This window comes from Phocoena phocoena, chromosome 9 (genome assembly GCF_963924675.1).
Source record: "Phocoena phocoena chromosome 9, mPhoPho1.1, whole genome shotgun sequence".
Taxonomy (NCBI): domain Eukaryota; kingdom Metazoa; phylum Chordata; class Mammalia; order Artiodactyla; family Phocoenidae; genus Phocoena; species Phocoena phocoena.
In genome coordinates this window covers 27,821,337-27,838,880 of record NC_089227.1, presented here as the reverse complement: position 1 = coordinate 27,838,880, position 17,544 = coordinate 27,821,337, and the positions used below count along the sequence as shown (strand labels likewise).

General features: G+C 36.6%; 1 protein-coding gene across 1 annotated transcript in view; it reads left to right on the top strand.

The window, feature by feature from the left end:
- The window catches only part of SEMA3D (semaphorin 3D), a 132,917-nt gene that overhangs the window by 55,128 nt on the left and 60,245 nt on the right, over positions 1 to 17,544 (top strand). Inside the window, exons 4-6 of the mRNA XM_065883698.1 lie at positions 2,255 to 2,374; positions 7,046 to 7,139; positions 9,747 to 9,875. Coding sequence (XP_065739770.1) covers positions 2,255 to 2,374; positions 7,046 to 7,139; positions 9,747 to 9,875 — 343 coding nt within the window. The remainder of the gene's footprint in view (positions 1 to 2,254; positions 2,375 to 7,045; positions 7,140 to 9,746; positions 9,876 to 17,544) is intronic.

The following is a 17,544-nucleotide window of genomic DNA, read 5'->3' as shown; positions in this document are numbered from 1 at the left end:
AAAATGGTGAAATCACTGGCAGTGAGTGAATCCCACCTTACTCCAGGCATATAACTCTACTCTTGCCCTCCCTGTGTACTGTCCCATGTGTAGATTTCACCCTGCATAAATCTCTTCATGGGGAAAAGACCAATAAATAAAAGTCCCTTCAGTGAGCATGAGTGAGCAAAATGAAAGCTAGAGAATATTAAAATCTCTTACCCTAGCAGTGAAGCCATCATTGCAGTTTATCTGCTGATTGCATATATTTTTCCTCCTTTTTTTGCCTTGGCTTATCTCATATTACTGTGTCATTCGTTCAAAACCATTAGTAGGGCATATTTACTCTCTGAATTAGGTTTTCATTTGCGATTGTCTAGCATGATGTAAAAGAACATGAAGCTAGTTCTCTCTGGTGCCTTTGTGTCAATAGAAAATAAATTCTGTTCATCAAACGCCTTGATGGAAGGGTGGAAAACACAGAATATGATTTTGTTAAGTAAGATTATCTGACAGAAAATTGTCTTAATGAATATAAAATTTTTCTTTCTTAGGAGGCTACATATAATAATTATATGAGAACATATACTAAACATATGAAAATGTTCAAGGTAACAAAGATGTCTGCAGTGTGATTTGCACTTCCTCAGATAGGACTTTTTTCACAGCATACAACCTGTGTAACCATATGCAGTGGCCCTTCTGCTGTTACAAAGTGCCCACTCTTCCTACCTGATAAAGAAACATCCTTCCCTTGCGTGGTTAACTGAGGGATTGGAACTGTCCTTTCCTATAGTCTTAAGCAACTTCTTTGTTTATAAGGAAGCAGAGAGCAGAAAACTCAATAAGTTAGTTCTTTATAACATTTTTCTGTAGTAGAATGTGCAGATTTTATTCACTGGGATCTACAAATTCTTGAGACATAAGATTGCCAGGCTAGCTGGACGGAGGAAGAACTAGGCACTAGGAACTCTGTACCACAGATATGGAGACATAGCTATTCATTCTAAAATCAGAACAGCCACTGGGATATTGACTATTCTGTATAGATCAAAATCAGAGTAAGTGATAAACAATTATTAAATGTTATATTCTTTAATTTAGTCCACATAACAATCGTAATCCTATCAGCTAAGTTGTTGTCTGCCTTTTAAACATTTGACTTAATTTTAGAAATCATCCTACCAGTTAAGTCATTATCTTTTTTATTTTTTAATACCCTCCTCCTAGCGACCCTAACAACAACAGTGACCTGACAGGTGAAGGACCCGTGGCCACTCAGGCAGAGAGAAAATGGACTTTTTCTCTGAATCTCAGTCGTTTTGTAGATTTCCAACCTCCTTAGTAAACACCTGCCCACCTCCTGGGTAGAGTTGATCTAGAATAAAAGTAGACTACTGCCCAGTGCCTTCTCAGGAGTCTTTGGGCCCAGGAATCATGAAGCCATGGTTAACAAATTGTTGCCGTTAATTATGTAAAGAGAAGGGATGACTTACAGAAGATGAATTGAAAATAATATGTAATAACAAGAATGACTACTCTGAAAAATTGAGTCACTATTTACAAGTAATTGGGGGATAGAAAATAATTAAGTTATAAAGGTATACATTGCAGAGAAATATTTTTAGGCCTAAACATTTGCAAAAGAGGCAGAAATATGTCTCTTAAAATTTTGACTTGGTGTAAAAAAATATTTATGGAAAAAACAGAAGAGATTCTTGAAAGAAGCAGGAATTAAGGTAAGTCTTAAAGGCTCTGTAACATTGAAAATAAATGGAAATAAAGTGGTAGGCAATTCTGGAAAATAAGAACGGGATAATATATAGGAAGACACATATGTGTTGAGTGTTTTGTTTAGCGTAGCTGAGACAGTTGAAGTTGCACACGGTAGGTTCTATATGGGATAGACAATGTGGGAACATCAGAGCATGATGGGTTTTGTTCTGTAGGAAATCCTTGAAAGAAAGTATGGATACCTCATTCATATTATGTTCATTCTCTAGGCCCCATTGAGTCCCACTATAGAGATGTGCATTCTAGCACCGTGATTAGTTCAAAACCTTATTCAAAAAAACTTCAGTCACTCATTAAAGCCATAGTTTCTAATTTGTTTTGCCTCCTTTGCTAAGTCAGGTGTTAAACATTTCTCATAAGTCTTTTTTATTTTAGTTCTTATTTTTGATAATTAATCTACTTGGGAAACAGGTGGTATGAATGATAATCTTTCAAATACCTGAATTGTATGCTAATGCTTTTATTTTTTTATGCCCAATAGACAGAATGTGCAAATTTCATCCGGGTACTTCAACCCTATAACAAAACTCATGTTTATGTGTGTGGAACTGGAGCATTTCATCCAATATGTGGATATATTGATCTTGGAATCTACAAGGAGGTAAATATAATGAAATAGCACAAAAACAATTATAATAACTTGTTACTTAACGCCTATGACATAAAATAGACTTGAATGTAAAAATTGAATCGTATTCTGTATGAACTGAATAAGAACTTATATTCCAAACCACTTTATGGATTGCCATTTTGATTGTACACTTTATCCATCTAATAAAAATTTCTTCTATTAAAAGCTTTTTTAGTGATATGATTAAAATAAATGGTATACAGTGTTGAAAGTGCTTGTTTTCTAGGCTCTATGTACAGCTTTATTTTCTCGAGTTGCCTTTATAACTAAATCTATTTAGTATGTTGCTGTTGGTAAAAATTTATTTCCCATAAGACCTCGCAACGGAATGATATCTTAGAAATAATTTAATTTTTCCCATCCAACAAATCTGACCTGTTACTTATGTTTACAATAGTAGACACTAAATACAGATAATTTTAATGATTTTCTTAAAATTGTATGGATAGTTGTTATCACACTGGACTTATTCCTTCTGCCAGACCAAAGTGACATAGTGGAAATGTGGGATGTATTAATTAGGAGTAATGTATTCCATCAATCAATGAGCATTTCAATAAATGAGAAACATGCAGATTACAATAATTTAATCAACAACTAACACGTTAGAGTACTTTCTTTGTGTCATGGACTGTGCCAGGCACTTTACATGGATTGTTTTTGTAATTTCACAACACTGTTAATGAAGTTGGTACCTTAATAACTTCCAGTTTGCAAGTTAGTAAAAACTGAGTCTCAGTAGAATGAAATAACATGCCTAAGTCACCCAACTAATAAATGGTCTAGCAAGGAATTGAACCAAAGTAGTCTATCGCTAGAGCAAGCATGCCGAACTGAGCTTTAGAATATGTACTCTAAATCATTCCTTTGTGTGGGTTGATGGGTTACACTGTCATCCTTGTGTTTATGTATATACTTCTTGTGAATAACCACACATATTTGCAGGGTAATTGGCTGCGTGTTTGAAAGTAAAGTCTGGGCTCATGGTACAGGTTTCTTTACACTGATTTAACTGATTCAAGCAGAGATCAAACCCACAACTGTGGCTGGATAAATTTTTCTCTCTAACCAACTTGCCTAACCAGCCCAGACTCAATGGTTTGAAAGTAAAGCAACCCTGATAGTTAAATCTCTGAACCACTAGGAGACTTGGCAACTTGAATCCATCATACTTTGTTGCCAGTGTAATGTTCTCTTGCCTAGCTTTGATGAAGGGTAATATATAACAGTGGCTTATAGCATAGGCTGCAATTACATGAGATAGCCCCACATCTTGGATGTGTTTTGAGGCTTGGGGCTAAAGGCCAAACTCACAACCTGCTGAGGGATGCAAATAGTGTTCATTAACTCCTAAAAGTCGCAAATGCTGAAAGGGAATATAGAAGGAGCTAATTACTTAGCTTGAGACTGTCAAAAAGCCCAGGGGCAGTCACAAGTTCTGTGAATAGGAGAATTATGAGTGAACAGGGATATTGAGCCTTGTGAGTTTTCCACTAGTCAGGAGTACAGGTGATTGTATGGCAGCCCTGCTTGAAGATCGTTCTCTTCTAAAATGAATTATTAGTCCCAGGATTCACTGTCCATTCAGAGGGAAGGCACTTCCATCTTCAAATAGATAAGATTGCTTCTCAGGTGGCTGGGAACAGGGAAGAGCAACAGATAACAGGGATGGAGGAGAGAAGTGTGCGAAGCCCTCTTCCTGGGGACCACTGTTTTGTGTGCCTGGGGCAACGGGAAGAAAGAGGAAACAGCTAAAATAAATCCCAGATTTCTATCTTTGGCAGTGAGTTGGAGAGGGGTGTTATTTATTGAGATGAGAAGAGTAACAGATTTGTGGGGGAAATCGTGAGTTAGTTTTGTACATTCTGCATTTGAGAAATGTTCCGTAGGTCATACCAAGTGGGCGGTTGGATCCGGATTTCAGGATACAAGTCAGGGCTGTTGACAACAACTAAAAGCTAAACATGAGGAGCCAGAGTTTGAATTATGGCTCGGATCATTTACCATGGCTCCACGGTCTTCTGCATAAACTCTCTAAGCTTCTGTTTGTTCAGCAAAATGATGACAATAATAATAGTAACTCAGAGTTATTTTAAGAATAAAATGAGAAAATGATCGTGCATAGGCTTTGGTATAGCCCTTGCGCTATTCCAGTCACTTAATTCGCAGCCGTATTAGGCAACAAGAACACAGAAAGGCAGAGACAAGTATTTCAAAAGTATGTATATAAACTTTATTTCAGAATAGTGTCTGCAGTCTCTGTCTATCTGTCTATCTATTTATCTACCTATGTATCTACTCTGCAATACTGGGGGTGCCTGATAGTTGTTTAATAATTAGATTGGAAGTATGTTCTTTCCTCTGGAATCTCTCTTCTGCTGCAAATCTCATATTTAAATATTAATAGTATTAATAATATTAATAATAATTTTTCCTAATGTGATAGTTAAACATTTCCTATTCTTATCTTCTTATGTCTTTACTTCAACAGTATTTCTCTCTGCAGTTTAGACAGGTATTTTTTCGCATGATTCATTAGGCTTAAGGAATTTAATGGGGAAAATCTTATAAAATTGAAGTTGTCTCAAAAAAAGTGTCATGTCATTCAGTTTATCTCAGGAAGTCCATTTAATCAGCCATTATTTTTTTACATCATTTTCCTGTTGGTATCCTTGACTCTGGCTCAAGGAAACTTGCTTTCCTGCTGTCTCCTTTCTCCAGGAGATTATAAGGGAGACCTTGTCCTTAGCTTCCTCAAATACCAATTCTATGGGCTTATCTTGAGAATTTAATGAAATGCTGCGTTTTGACAACAGAAGTCTGTACAATTATAAGGGTTTATCTAGGACTTTGTATCAACTATGACATTCTCCCAGATGTTTTCTTGGTTTTTCTTTTTTAGCTTTTCACTATAATCTTCTGGCACACCAGGATTCAGTTTACTTTTTCCCTTTACAACGTCCCATTATAGGCTTTAGAGTCAACAGTTCTGTTTGACCTGTGGCGAATAATGTGCCCTTAATATTTAAACATTCTTAAGAGCCGTGATCTGTAGGTGTTTTTTCCTGACATATCTCTAGCCCCATCCACAGTTGGGAAACATGCCCTAAATGTGTTCTCACTGGACTTTTTTCATGCCTAGGCGCCACTATCACAACTTGTCATTAGCTGAACTGTTCTAACTAAACACACTTGGGCTTGATCATGTTACGTGGTCATGGTGAGTCTATACATTAATTTCAACACATTTCTAAATCCATGAGTTTGAAATCCTGAGACTAGATTAGTTAAGAACATGAACTTGGGAGACAGCCCTGAGTTCAAGCTACTGCTTTGCCTCTTATTCACTATGTGATGCTGAACAAGATACTTACCCCCTTTTATGCTCAATATTCCTCTTGTAAAGCTGGAATTAAAGTAGCTACCTCTTTAGGTTAGTGGTGAAGATTCAATGAGACAATGTACCTCAAGTTCCTGGCCCATGGTTAGTATGTATTAATTGTTAAGTACCATTACTCTTAGTATTAAAGTGTATTTACTTAAAACTATAAAATGGCAAGTGTTAATCATGCTATTTAAATTGGTATTACTATTTTTTGATAAGGCGGTAATTACTGTTGATCCTGTTAATAAGAAAAAGATCTGAAATGACACATCATACAATAATAATAATCCAAATATTTCCTCTATCCCTTTTGTTTCTTTACTTGCTTTCTAGGTAAGTGGCACTGAATGATCCCTCTTAATTGCATGTGTGCTCTGATATAACTGTAGATATGCCATCTAGAGAGAATATCTGAAATGCTGAATTTCTCTAACTAGTACATTTGCAGCCTGAGTCATCAGTCTTTTGCTGGATGGCAGTGTTGTCATTGTTATGAAACACTCAAGCTTATGGGGCCATATTCATTATACATTCATATTTTTCTTGGAAAGTTCAACTTAAGATGTTTTTTTTCCCTGAATGTTAAAAGTCTGCCAATGCCATTCTGTCTGTGGCCACTATTATAAAAATAGATGTTTCAGCCAAAATAACTATGTGGCTTTAATGTGCATAGTGTTTTCGTAATAGTGAAAATACTGCAACAGGATTTTTTTTGCCCACATGTATCAACAGCTCTGAAAATGAACTGCCTGCCTTACAACGCTTTTAAGTCACTAAAATTACAAAATATCACGAAGCTTAAGTAATTTGGTATAGTTGTAGATGCTTAGGTAGATAGACCATAATAGTTATGAAAGTATAATTATTATAGTAAATTTATTCCTTAGAGGAGGAACTTGGCTTATTAGGCTCAGTAAATTAGTTATTAGGCTTAAGAAATAGGAGTGTTTGATGGTGATGTCGATTATGATAGTGGTCCAGGCTAAATGAATCGATGAGGATATTGCTACTTCCGGTTGAAAAATTCATTCATTATTATCATCATTACTTTGGGCAGATGGAGACCAAAACATGGGAACTGAGTCTTGCCAGAAATAATATTTGTGGAAGAGTTAAGAAGCACAGCATGATGTGCGTGCTATATGCTCAGTTTTTGTTGAATTAATGAATTAGAATTTCGTTCTTATCGCCTACGTTCTTGCTGATTCGGATATTTTAAAAAAAAATCTCACTTGTGTTAATATTTCTCATAACAGGAAGTTATGTTCAAACTAGACACACATCATTTGGAGTCTGGCAGACTGAAATGTCCTTTTGATCCTCTGCATCCTTTTGCTTCAGTAATGACAGGTAAGATCCGTGATGGATAGTTGTAGCTTTTAGGTGTTTTTCTAAAAAGGTGTGTGTAGGTTCAACCACATTTTCTCAATGAGTTAAAGATTATTTTGCATTAATCGTCCACTGGCTGTTTGGTTGTAGTTTTTTAGTGTCATGTCTCTCTATACTTAGCTCCTTATCCATAAAGTGAGGCTCCAGTAATCCCTAACGTCAGCACAGTTACATTTTAAATGAACTTCAGGTTGAATTCTTTTTAATACAAATGACACACACGCAATTGTGCTATAATTCTACATGTAGCTGTCCCAGATTTTCTTATATTTAGCGATGCCCCATTTGGTTCACTATGGCAGTTAAACTGAGCAATTCCTTGAACATAATATGTTACAAAATATGTTGAAGATGTGAGTGGGAGGATTAATAATAAGACGTAAGTGGATAAATGAATAAAACAAATAAATCAAACTGGAGAATGCAGATAAAAGAATGGTATGACACCTCTCACCCCAGTTTCACCATAACCTGATTACATTAATGGCAATGTGAGATTTTTGCTAGCACATTCAGTCTTCTCTTGCTTTGTATACATCTTAAATTCTCTTACGGGAGGACCGTCCTGTTTAAAGAAGGCAGTACTGTGTGGTCTGAAGTCTTTTCTGAGGAATGTCGGCATGACCTCTGAATTTCAACCATTATGAGGACTCCTTTTGTCTTGGTTTGGTTCATGACTTCAGTCTCTTTTTATTTAACTTGTCCATCAGATGTTTGAATAGACTATCAGAGTGATGCCCCATGACATTTTAATTTTCACTTAGCGAGAACTAATGCTCTTCCTTTGAAGTGAAAGTGTGTGTGTTTTTTGAAAATTATGTGACTGATGTTCAGTCATTATCCTCAGAAAATGAGATTGATGATTTGTGATTCTGATCTGTCAAGTGGGGTTGACACACCCTTAATGAAAAACAATAGATTGTAGGTGTTGGTGACCCCTGGTAGGAACCCCTGAGTAATTTAAATACAAAGAAGACAGTTTTAAAGCCTGGATACACAGATCCAACATTTATGTTGAAATACACCATTTTTTCTGGCAAAATGTTTGAATATTTGTAATTTTATGTTTCAGATTGATGGTGTGTTTCCTTTATTCTTACCAAACTTTTTTCATAATGTCTTTATTGATGTTGTTATTGTTATTCTACTTTTTAAAACTTGCTCCACAATGAAATACTGCCTTCCACCATATATACTTAAGAGATGGAATCAGTACCATGTCTACATTTACTTTACATAACTGGATTTCTCTCCTTTTTTTGGAGGGGGGGTTTCTCTCTTTTATATGTATGTGTGTGTGTGTTTCCCCCTTTTGAAAGTCGACTATTGTCATGAGTATTTAGGTTGGTTGTCTCAGATAGTTCAGGAAAAGTCTTATTTCAGTGGATGTAATCGGAGGATTTTGAAAGTATCTGAATCACTTATGCAAAGGCAGAATTTTCAAGATATGTTTCTGAGGAAAATTGAACTTTAGTGATAAAACAGTGTCTGTAGTTCTTCTATTTAGGCATTTAAAAAAATCTAAATGCTCTGTAGAGATTAGCTGTTTTTTAAATTTTAGTCTATTAAGTGTAACCCCAAGTAGTTGAATATAAAGATTTCTTGAAACAGAGGCTTAGCTCTCAAAGGGGTAATGCATGCTATTGTAGGGACCGTATTCTTCCTGCCTCAGGCCGCTCTCCCACTACATGCTAACCAGCATTAGGGAACATGGACCACCATTCCCCTCTTTTCCAACCCCCATCCTTTTCTCCCCCCTCCTCTCCCTTCTATCCTTTCTTCCTCTCCTCCCCCCCATCTTCCTCTCCTCCCCTTTCCCTTCTTCCTCATTTCTTTCCTCCCTCCTCCCTCTTCTCCACCTCTTTCTACCTCAACTCCTTTCTCCTCTTCTCTTCTCTCTCTCTCCTTCTGTCTCTGGTAAACATGGATATTCACTTTACATAAATAACAGGACAGAGAAGTTTGGTATGCAGTAATGGCAACATCTTGCCTTTTTCAGAAATGCCTGTTTATCAGAACTATTAGAGACATGATTAGCTACAAGGAATGCAACATGTTATAATTACAAAGTATGACTTCAGTGCTGAAAGCTCCCTTTCAGCAGAGGTTAGGCAAAGAGAAGTTATGGTCACTGAGGTTGTATCGGTTAAGTAAATACTAATTACACAATTCATTCCTCATTATGGCGTTTACTTTCTAAATATTTTTTTGTGTGTTATTACAAAGAGAGACTCCTAATTATGATATGTCCTTGAATTATTTGTGGGGAGAAGGGAAAGAAGAGGAACTTATTCATAACAGAAGCTAAATGCATGTGTAATTAATTCGGAAGACACTGGCCTTTTTTATATTCAAGTAGTAGTTAGCATCGGCTTACCAAAGTTCACTGAGTTATCTTTTCTTCAACTAAGCAGATTTTTCAAAATCTGAAGGGGAACTTTATGAAACAATATATTTCTGATGTTAAACAATAGACATCATTGGTTTCATACTGTGAAATTAGTCTATTGTCAGTAGTGTCTGCTGGTAAACTCTTAGAAGTCCTGAGTATTCGTTTCTCCCTTGCAGATGAGTACCTCTACTCTGGAACAGCTTCTGATTTCCTTGGCAAGGATACTGCATTCACGCGGTCCCTTGGGCCTACTCACGACCACCATTACATCAGAACTGACATTTCGGAGCACCACTGGCTCAATGGTTAGTGATTTTCACACTTTTGATCGTTTTGCCTTTGCTTTTGGGTAGATAAGAAACTCATGATTATTCATTCAGATGTGTTTTGGAAGTGATTTAGCTCAACATATAAAATACATTTGAAATAGTTCCTCAGTGCATTAGACAAATCTCCAGAACCTACTGTGTATATAATAATAATAGTTGACATTTATTGTGTGTGTGTGCTATTGTCCTTGACATTGTTCCATGCGCTACTTGATTTTTTAAAATATTCACAATGATGTAATATGAGAGATGTGTTATTATTATTATGTGCTTTTTTTTTTTTTTTTTTTTTGCTGTACGCGTGGCTCTCACTGTTGTGGCCTCTCCTGTTGCGGAGCACAGGCTCCAGACATGCAGGCTCAGCGGCCATGGCTCACGGGCCCAGCCGCTCCGCAACATGTGGGATCCTCCCAGACAGGGGCACGAACCCGCATCCCCTGCATCGGCAGGCGGACTCTCAACCACTGCGCCACCAGGGAAGCCCTGTGCTTTTTAAAGATGAATAAACTGAGGTAGAGAGAAGTGGAGTAATTTGGTCAAGGTCTGACAACTTGTCAGTTGCAGAGCTGGGATTCAAGTTGGCAATCTTTCTCCTGCTATCTGTTTTTTAATGACTAAGCCAAATACTGTCTGTGAGCCTAATAGAAAGGGGTTATTGTAATGCTAACTTCTTTTATTTAAAAAATAATTTCTATTTTGGTTAAAACATGTCCCTCCAAAAATTGAAGCATATTGATATTGACATGAGTTTGTCTGATTACTTTTGTGTTTAGCGGTCATACAGTATTCCGAATTTTCAACAACAACAAAAAGACTTCCTAAATGAATTTATTTAATGGAAGGAATAGTGAAAGGCTTTTTTTTTTCTTTTGCCCCACTGCCTTACAACAGGTCAGGTTTTATCATGATTTTTTAAAGTTTTCTGATTAACATAGGAATTTATTTCACCACATGGCACACAGCATTTCTCATTCCCACTATAAATATTGGGTTTTAGTGGAGGAGGCCTGGTTAGAGATTTCCTAGGGGCTATCTCTGTATCTCTCAGTATCATTCAAGCAGTGACAACATAAACAAAAGGGAAAAACACTTCTGAAACATTTCTTTAGTCAAAACCTCCAGATCCATTTGTTTACGCAACAGTGTGATCTCTGTTGACCAAAAGAGAACCCTATTAACACAGTAAACAAATTTAGAATGTCCCCAACTAAGTGATTACTGTTCACTTCTTAACACTTGTGCAAGGCAGGCTGATCTTGTGAATATTGTGAAGGTTTCGTGGGAATTACTTGGTTTGAGAGTGACTCCATAGATTTTACCAGTAGAAAAGCTTAGTTATCTGTTTAGGTAACAAGATATTATGGATTTATTTTATTTTTTTAAAGAGTTTGCTGTTTTGAATAATGTTCACTCTTCTTTCTTAATTAATTAATTTATTTATTTATTTTGGCTGCGTTGGGTCTTCGTTGCTGTGCGCGGGCATCCTCTCGTTGCGGTGAGCGGGGGCTACTCTTCGTCGTGGTGCGCGGGCTTCTCACTGTGGTGGCTTCTCTTGCCGCGAAGCACGGGCTCTAGGTGCACGAACTGCAGTAGCTGTGGCTCACGGGCTCTAGAGTGCAGGCTCAGTAGTTGTGGCGCACGGGCTTAGTTGCTCCACGGCATGTGGGATCTTCCTGGACCAGCGCTCGAACCTGTGTCCCCTGCGTTGGCAGGCAGATTTTTAGCCACTGTGCCACCAGGCAAGTCCTGATATTATGGCTTTAAAATGAAGTATAGATTGCATTTCCCAGGCTTGGGATGGCAAACATCATCATGTTGCCACTCATTTAAGAGATTAGTCTGTTTTTTCCTTACCTGTGACATGTCCGAAAGAAGTCAACAGTATTGCTAAAACAGTAAATGCGGGAAATATTTATTCAACTATTATTTGCCTAACATGCTGTTCTTAGTGCTGTGTGAAGAGAATTACAAAGTAAGAAACCTTTGTGCTGGTTTAGCATTTTCTTAATAAACAACTTTTAAGGGCCTGTGGCATACTGAATGCTCTTCTGTCCACTGGGCCTGCTGAGATTATAGGGGAGGGTCACTGACCTCATGGATGATAAATGCCTGGAGTATAGGAGGAGAGTGGGTGATGGAGCCAGAAAGCTGTAAATATTTTCCTGAAACTACTGTGAAGTTATCTATTATTTAATTCTTTATTTTTATTTTATTGAGGTATAATTGATTTACAGTGTTGTGTTAATTTCTGCTGTATAGCAAAATGACTCAGTTATTTTATATATATATATATATATATATATATATATATTCTTTTTCATATTCTTTTCCATTACACTTTATCACAGGATATCGAATGTAGTTTCCCGTGCTATACAGTAGGACCTTGGCATTTATCCATCCTATATATACTGGTTTGCATCTGCTGATCCCAAACTCCCAGTCCTTTTCTCCCCCATCTCTCCTCCGTCTTGGCAACCAGGGGTCTGTTCTCTACGTCCTGGAGTCTATTTCTGTTTCATGGATATGTTCATTTGTGTCATACTTTAGATTCCACATGTAAGTGATATCATATGGTATTTGTCTTTCTCTTTCTGACTTACTTCGCTTAGTATGATAATCTCTATGGTCCATCCACCTTGCTGCAAATGACATTATTTCATTCTTTTTTATGGCTAATATTCCATTGTATATATTTACCATGTCTCCTTTAGCCATTCATCTGTTAATGTATTTAATTCTTTTTTTGTGTGTCTTTTTTTTGTAAGGGATAATTGACATATCCCTTATATATCCCATATCCCATTGTATTAGTTTCAGGTGTACAACATGATTTGATACTTGTATATATTGCAAAATGGTCACCACAGTAAGTCTAGTTAACTTCCATCACCACATATAGTCATAGAATTCTTTTCTTGTGATGAGAACTTTTAAGATCTACTCTCTTAGCAACTTTCAAATATTCAATACACCGTTATTAATTATAGTCACCATGATGTACATTACATACCCAGGACTTATTTATTTTGTAACTTGAAATTTGTACCTTTTGGACCCCCTTCACCAATTCCCTAATTTTAACCAGAAAATTAGATCTTTGTTGTTTATAGAGGTAACTGATAATAGCAGGAAGGGAAAACTAAAGGAGAAGGAGGACAGAGAGAGAAGGGGCCATTGCACCAAAAACAGGAAAATGAGGGTGGGAACAAAGGTAGTGGCAGTGGAGGTGGACATGAGAATATACAGCAACAAGTTATGGAAAGAGAAGATATCTGTTTGGAAATAGAAGAGTCCCAGGATATGAGGAAAAATTCAAGAGAAGATTTTGGGTACTGGGAAAACTTTGCAATGAAAGAAGTCAGTAGAAAGGAAGAAACTGAAGGAGGGAGGCAGGATATACAGTAGAAGTCTCAGTGGATTGAATGCAGGCAAGTGATTAAGAATTAGGAGACCTATTATTTATGGTTGTAGGACATTTAAGGCAGATTGCTTAGTGGTTAATAACCAGAGGGACCATATAACCTGGTCTGCCCTGGACATTTCCAGTTTACCTTTGCTGTTCTGTAACTCTCTGAAGTGTCCCAATTTAGACAAAAATTACAGCTCTTTTTTGTGGAACTTAATTACCTAAGTTTAAATCCTGACTCTCACTTATTTGTGACCTTGGTCAAACCTTTCTGTGCATTTAAATTCTTTGTCTAAAAACTTGGCATAATAATAGTATCTGTTCCCAGGGTGTTACAAGAATTAAATCTTATAGGGGAGTTGATGGAAGGCAATTGTAAAAGCAATTCAATGTCAATATCATCACCATCATTATTGTTATTCCTGAAGGTGAGAGAGGTAGCACGGTGGGACTAAAGCTCTGGATGCTCTGATTCTCTGACATCTACTTAGCATTTTTAAGTACAGACCACCTTTTCCTTCTCTCTCTCTACATTTCATAATTCTGTGAGCTCATCCATTCTAATAGTCTTCTGTGTTCTTGTTTCCTAAAACTGTATTTCCAACCTTTTCCTGTAACTAAGTGACCTTAAAAATATTTATTTCTATGTCTTACATTGTCATCTCAGATCAAACAAAAGGAACTAGTTGCTTAATATGGGAGTAAAGATATCTAAGCCTTGGCCTTGATTGTACTACTAAAGTGCTTTGAGATTTATACAAGTTGTCTAGTGATCTTTTGCTTTAGTTTCTTCAAATAGATATATAAATATAGATATATAAAAGACTAATTGGATCTAAAATCCTGTGAGTCTAACTCAAAATTATCTTGTTTCCCCTTTCTAACCTGCCCTTCAATACCTGTTTCCTGATTTTTATCTATCTTAAGTTTCTTAACTTCATCCACTCAGTTACCTTGAAGTTATCTTTAATTTCTTCCTCTCCTTTATCTCCCTTTATTTAATCTGTCATAAAGAGCCTTTGTTTCCTTCAGAATATCTGTTGACCTTGTTCTTTCTATGGCCACCATCTTTCTTTAGGTCTCCATCACCTTGTCTCTGGTTTACTGCTACAATTTTATTGTTTGTTAACTCATTTCCCTATGTCTGGTCTCTTCTGCTTCAAATTTATTTTATATAGCATCCTTCCTAGTCACTGTATTAGGCACTTTTAAAGTATTATCTTATTTAGTGGTATAATTTTGAGAGAATTACTATTTCCACTTAATAGTTGGGGATAGATTAGAAGTCAGACAAATAGTCCGTGGTTAAACAGTTATTGGAAGTGAGATTGAAACTCAGGTATGTCTCTCTAGCTCTACACACTTTATTCTTCTCATTGTATGATAGAGTCCATCAACCTAAATCCTGTTAATGTGATTACCCATCCTCTGCTCTTGCAGCCTCACTACAAATAGGGTCCACATCACGATACCATTTTGGGCAAGAGCAAACTGAGGATGTGGGTCTGCATATGGAGACCGCGGCAGACAGAGAAAGTGTGGTTAGGCAATCAATGTGGAAGACCTAGCCAGTCAGCTGTAGTCATTATTGCGAACATTTGCTGAGGGACAGGCTGGCCAGAATCAGAATAGCATGACGCTTCAGGAGGCCCAGTCAGTCAGGAGCTTCTTGGTCCATGGAAACTAGGGCAAAGCAAGGGAGAAATAATAGAAACTACATGAGATTGTTATGAGGAAGTACCCAACATGCTAAGGGAAAAGATTGGCTTTTGGGGGGAGCATTTCTCTTCTCCATTCTGAGAAGTGGCCATTTTCCAGATATAGTCAGCCTAGGGTCCAAAGATAGAGGTCAAATAGGTCATCTGGCTAGTGTCAGGAATGTGGGGAGACAAAAAGCAGTGATTGCTAAAGGAACTGTGGTGATTTGGGGGATATTAGACATTATCTTATTCAACCTTACATTCCACAAATTGAGACTCAGTATGAAGAAGGGACATGTTCAGGTCTCCTAACTGCCAGACCCATCCTTCCATTACAATACCAAACTTCTGACGAGAGTATCATATCATGTCTCCTGCATCTGGGAGCTTGACTGCCATTTTAGTGGTAGTTATGGGGGTAAAGGCTCTGTTTCTTCCTTAAACCGGACCTGACACAGCACAGTAGCTGATGCAGGCTACTTGCTCTAAAGCTGCACTGTCCAATGTGGTAGACACTAGCCACGTGTGGCTATTTAAATTTAAATTAAGAAAAATGAAATAAACTTAAAATTTGGTTTCTTAGTCACACTTATTATATTTCAAGTGCTCAAAAGCCACATGGTCTAGAGGCTATTGGACAGCACAGATATAAAACATTTCCATCTTCACAGAAATTTCTATTGGACAGCACTGGTCTGAAGTGTACTTTTTATTAATTATGTACAATAGCATAATCACGCAGTATAATACATATCACAGTGCAATCCACAATCACATAATGCAACAGATGTAAATTTTCTTTACTGTACCATGTAGATGTGAAGCTCACTCCTGGATTTTGTACAGTTATTGCCAGGTTGAAACAACTGACAGATACTTGATATTTCAAATAATGGGGTCAATGTCTAATTAATTTCTCCTATACATATTACTCCATCATTGTATTATTTATTTCTGGTTAGACAGTTTGAGAATTTTTTTCTGTTAAATTTTGCTTTCTGTACTTTGATTTTTAGTTAAAACCCCTACTTTTACATGTCTGTAATAAACTCTTGTAAACAGATATGTTTAGATTGAGTGGAATACAAAAATTAAATTAAATTTGCAATTGAGTATTTAACTCTTAAGATGCAGGTTTTAAATAATTAACCTTTTTAAAAATATGATTCTACAGGAATCATTTTTATCACTGAACCGCTTAGGCAGTTTAAAATCTTTGATGCTTGTGTATATGCCCTATTTTGTTCTTTGCCCTGCCTGGATTTAACCAGTGAGATCAGCTAATCTCTTCAGTTACCAGTCCTAGGATCCTTGTCAGACTTTCTGTGGGACTTTGTCTAATCCAGTGCCAAAAGACATAGAAGTATGAATCTTGATTTCTTCTTTGAGAAATTAACCCACCTATTAAATACCTCACCAGGAGAGAGAAAAATTGCAAAGATGAAGTCTGATGGCAGTTTTAGACGAAGACTTAGATAGTTCCACACTTTTCTTTATCAGCTTAATCATAGAACATAGCAGGAAATGGGAATACAGATACATGTCAGAGCGGTTACTCAAACACAGTTGAGCTTTTATGAGAATCTGGGGATGAAACTAAGAAGTATGACCATTTGGAAAATGAAAACAAGTAATGATGCCTCAGATGCATATGTTTTTGTTTTCTTTCCTGGAGTAGATGAGAACTTTTGTTTCAAATTTTCATTTCTAACATGTGGAGGCAGTTTTCATTTGAAGTTTCTCTTGGAGTACTGTTGTCTATAAATTCTTCTTCCACAGAGAAGGATAACATTTTTCAAAAGTGGTAGGAAAAAGATATTACAAGAAGAAATAAAGGAAAGTAAGGAACTCACTATGTATTAAGTCATGGTGTAGGTGTGCTCGTCTGGGTGAAAAGAGGTTCTCAAGCAGAAATGAAAGTGATGTGCATTTCAGGCCATGAGGATTTATGCCATTTTCATTTGGCAGTGTCTCCTGGTTTCATGCTAAAAGTTCATTTGTGAAAATGCACGATTTCAAACTCCATCCCTATTAAGCCGTGTGTTTCAAATGCCACAGGGGAAAAATGTGCTATAAATAAAGCCCAGGTGTCCCTTGGTATGATTTTAAATTACTTAATTCAACTATGCATGTCATATACTGATGAAATGATATCTATTTTTACACAAACTTGGCAGCAAGTCAAGAAGGAGTTTCTATCATAAAATACTAACATCAGTGTTCTAAGACACAGGACCACAGTTGAGTCTGGAAGAAAGAAAACTCTCTATTCTTGAAACAAATATTTATTTTTAACTCAAAATTACTTATTATTTAAATCACAGAATAGAGTACTATGGGATACTCGTTTTTTCATAATTAGATTCCTTCACATAATAAATATTTGGCTTAAACACTTCTACCATTTAATTTTCTTACAGTACTCCAGAATAATTTCCTTATAGTACTCGAAAAAGAACCAACATTTAAAAAAGAGTCCAGTAAAACCAACAGTCACTGAATAAACACAAGAACATCTATGTTATGTATTAGTTGA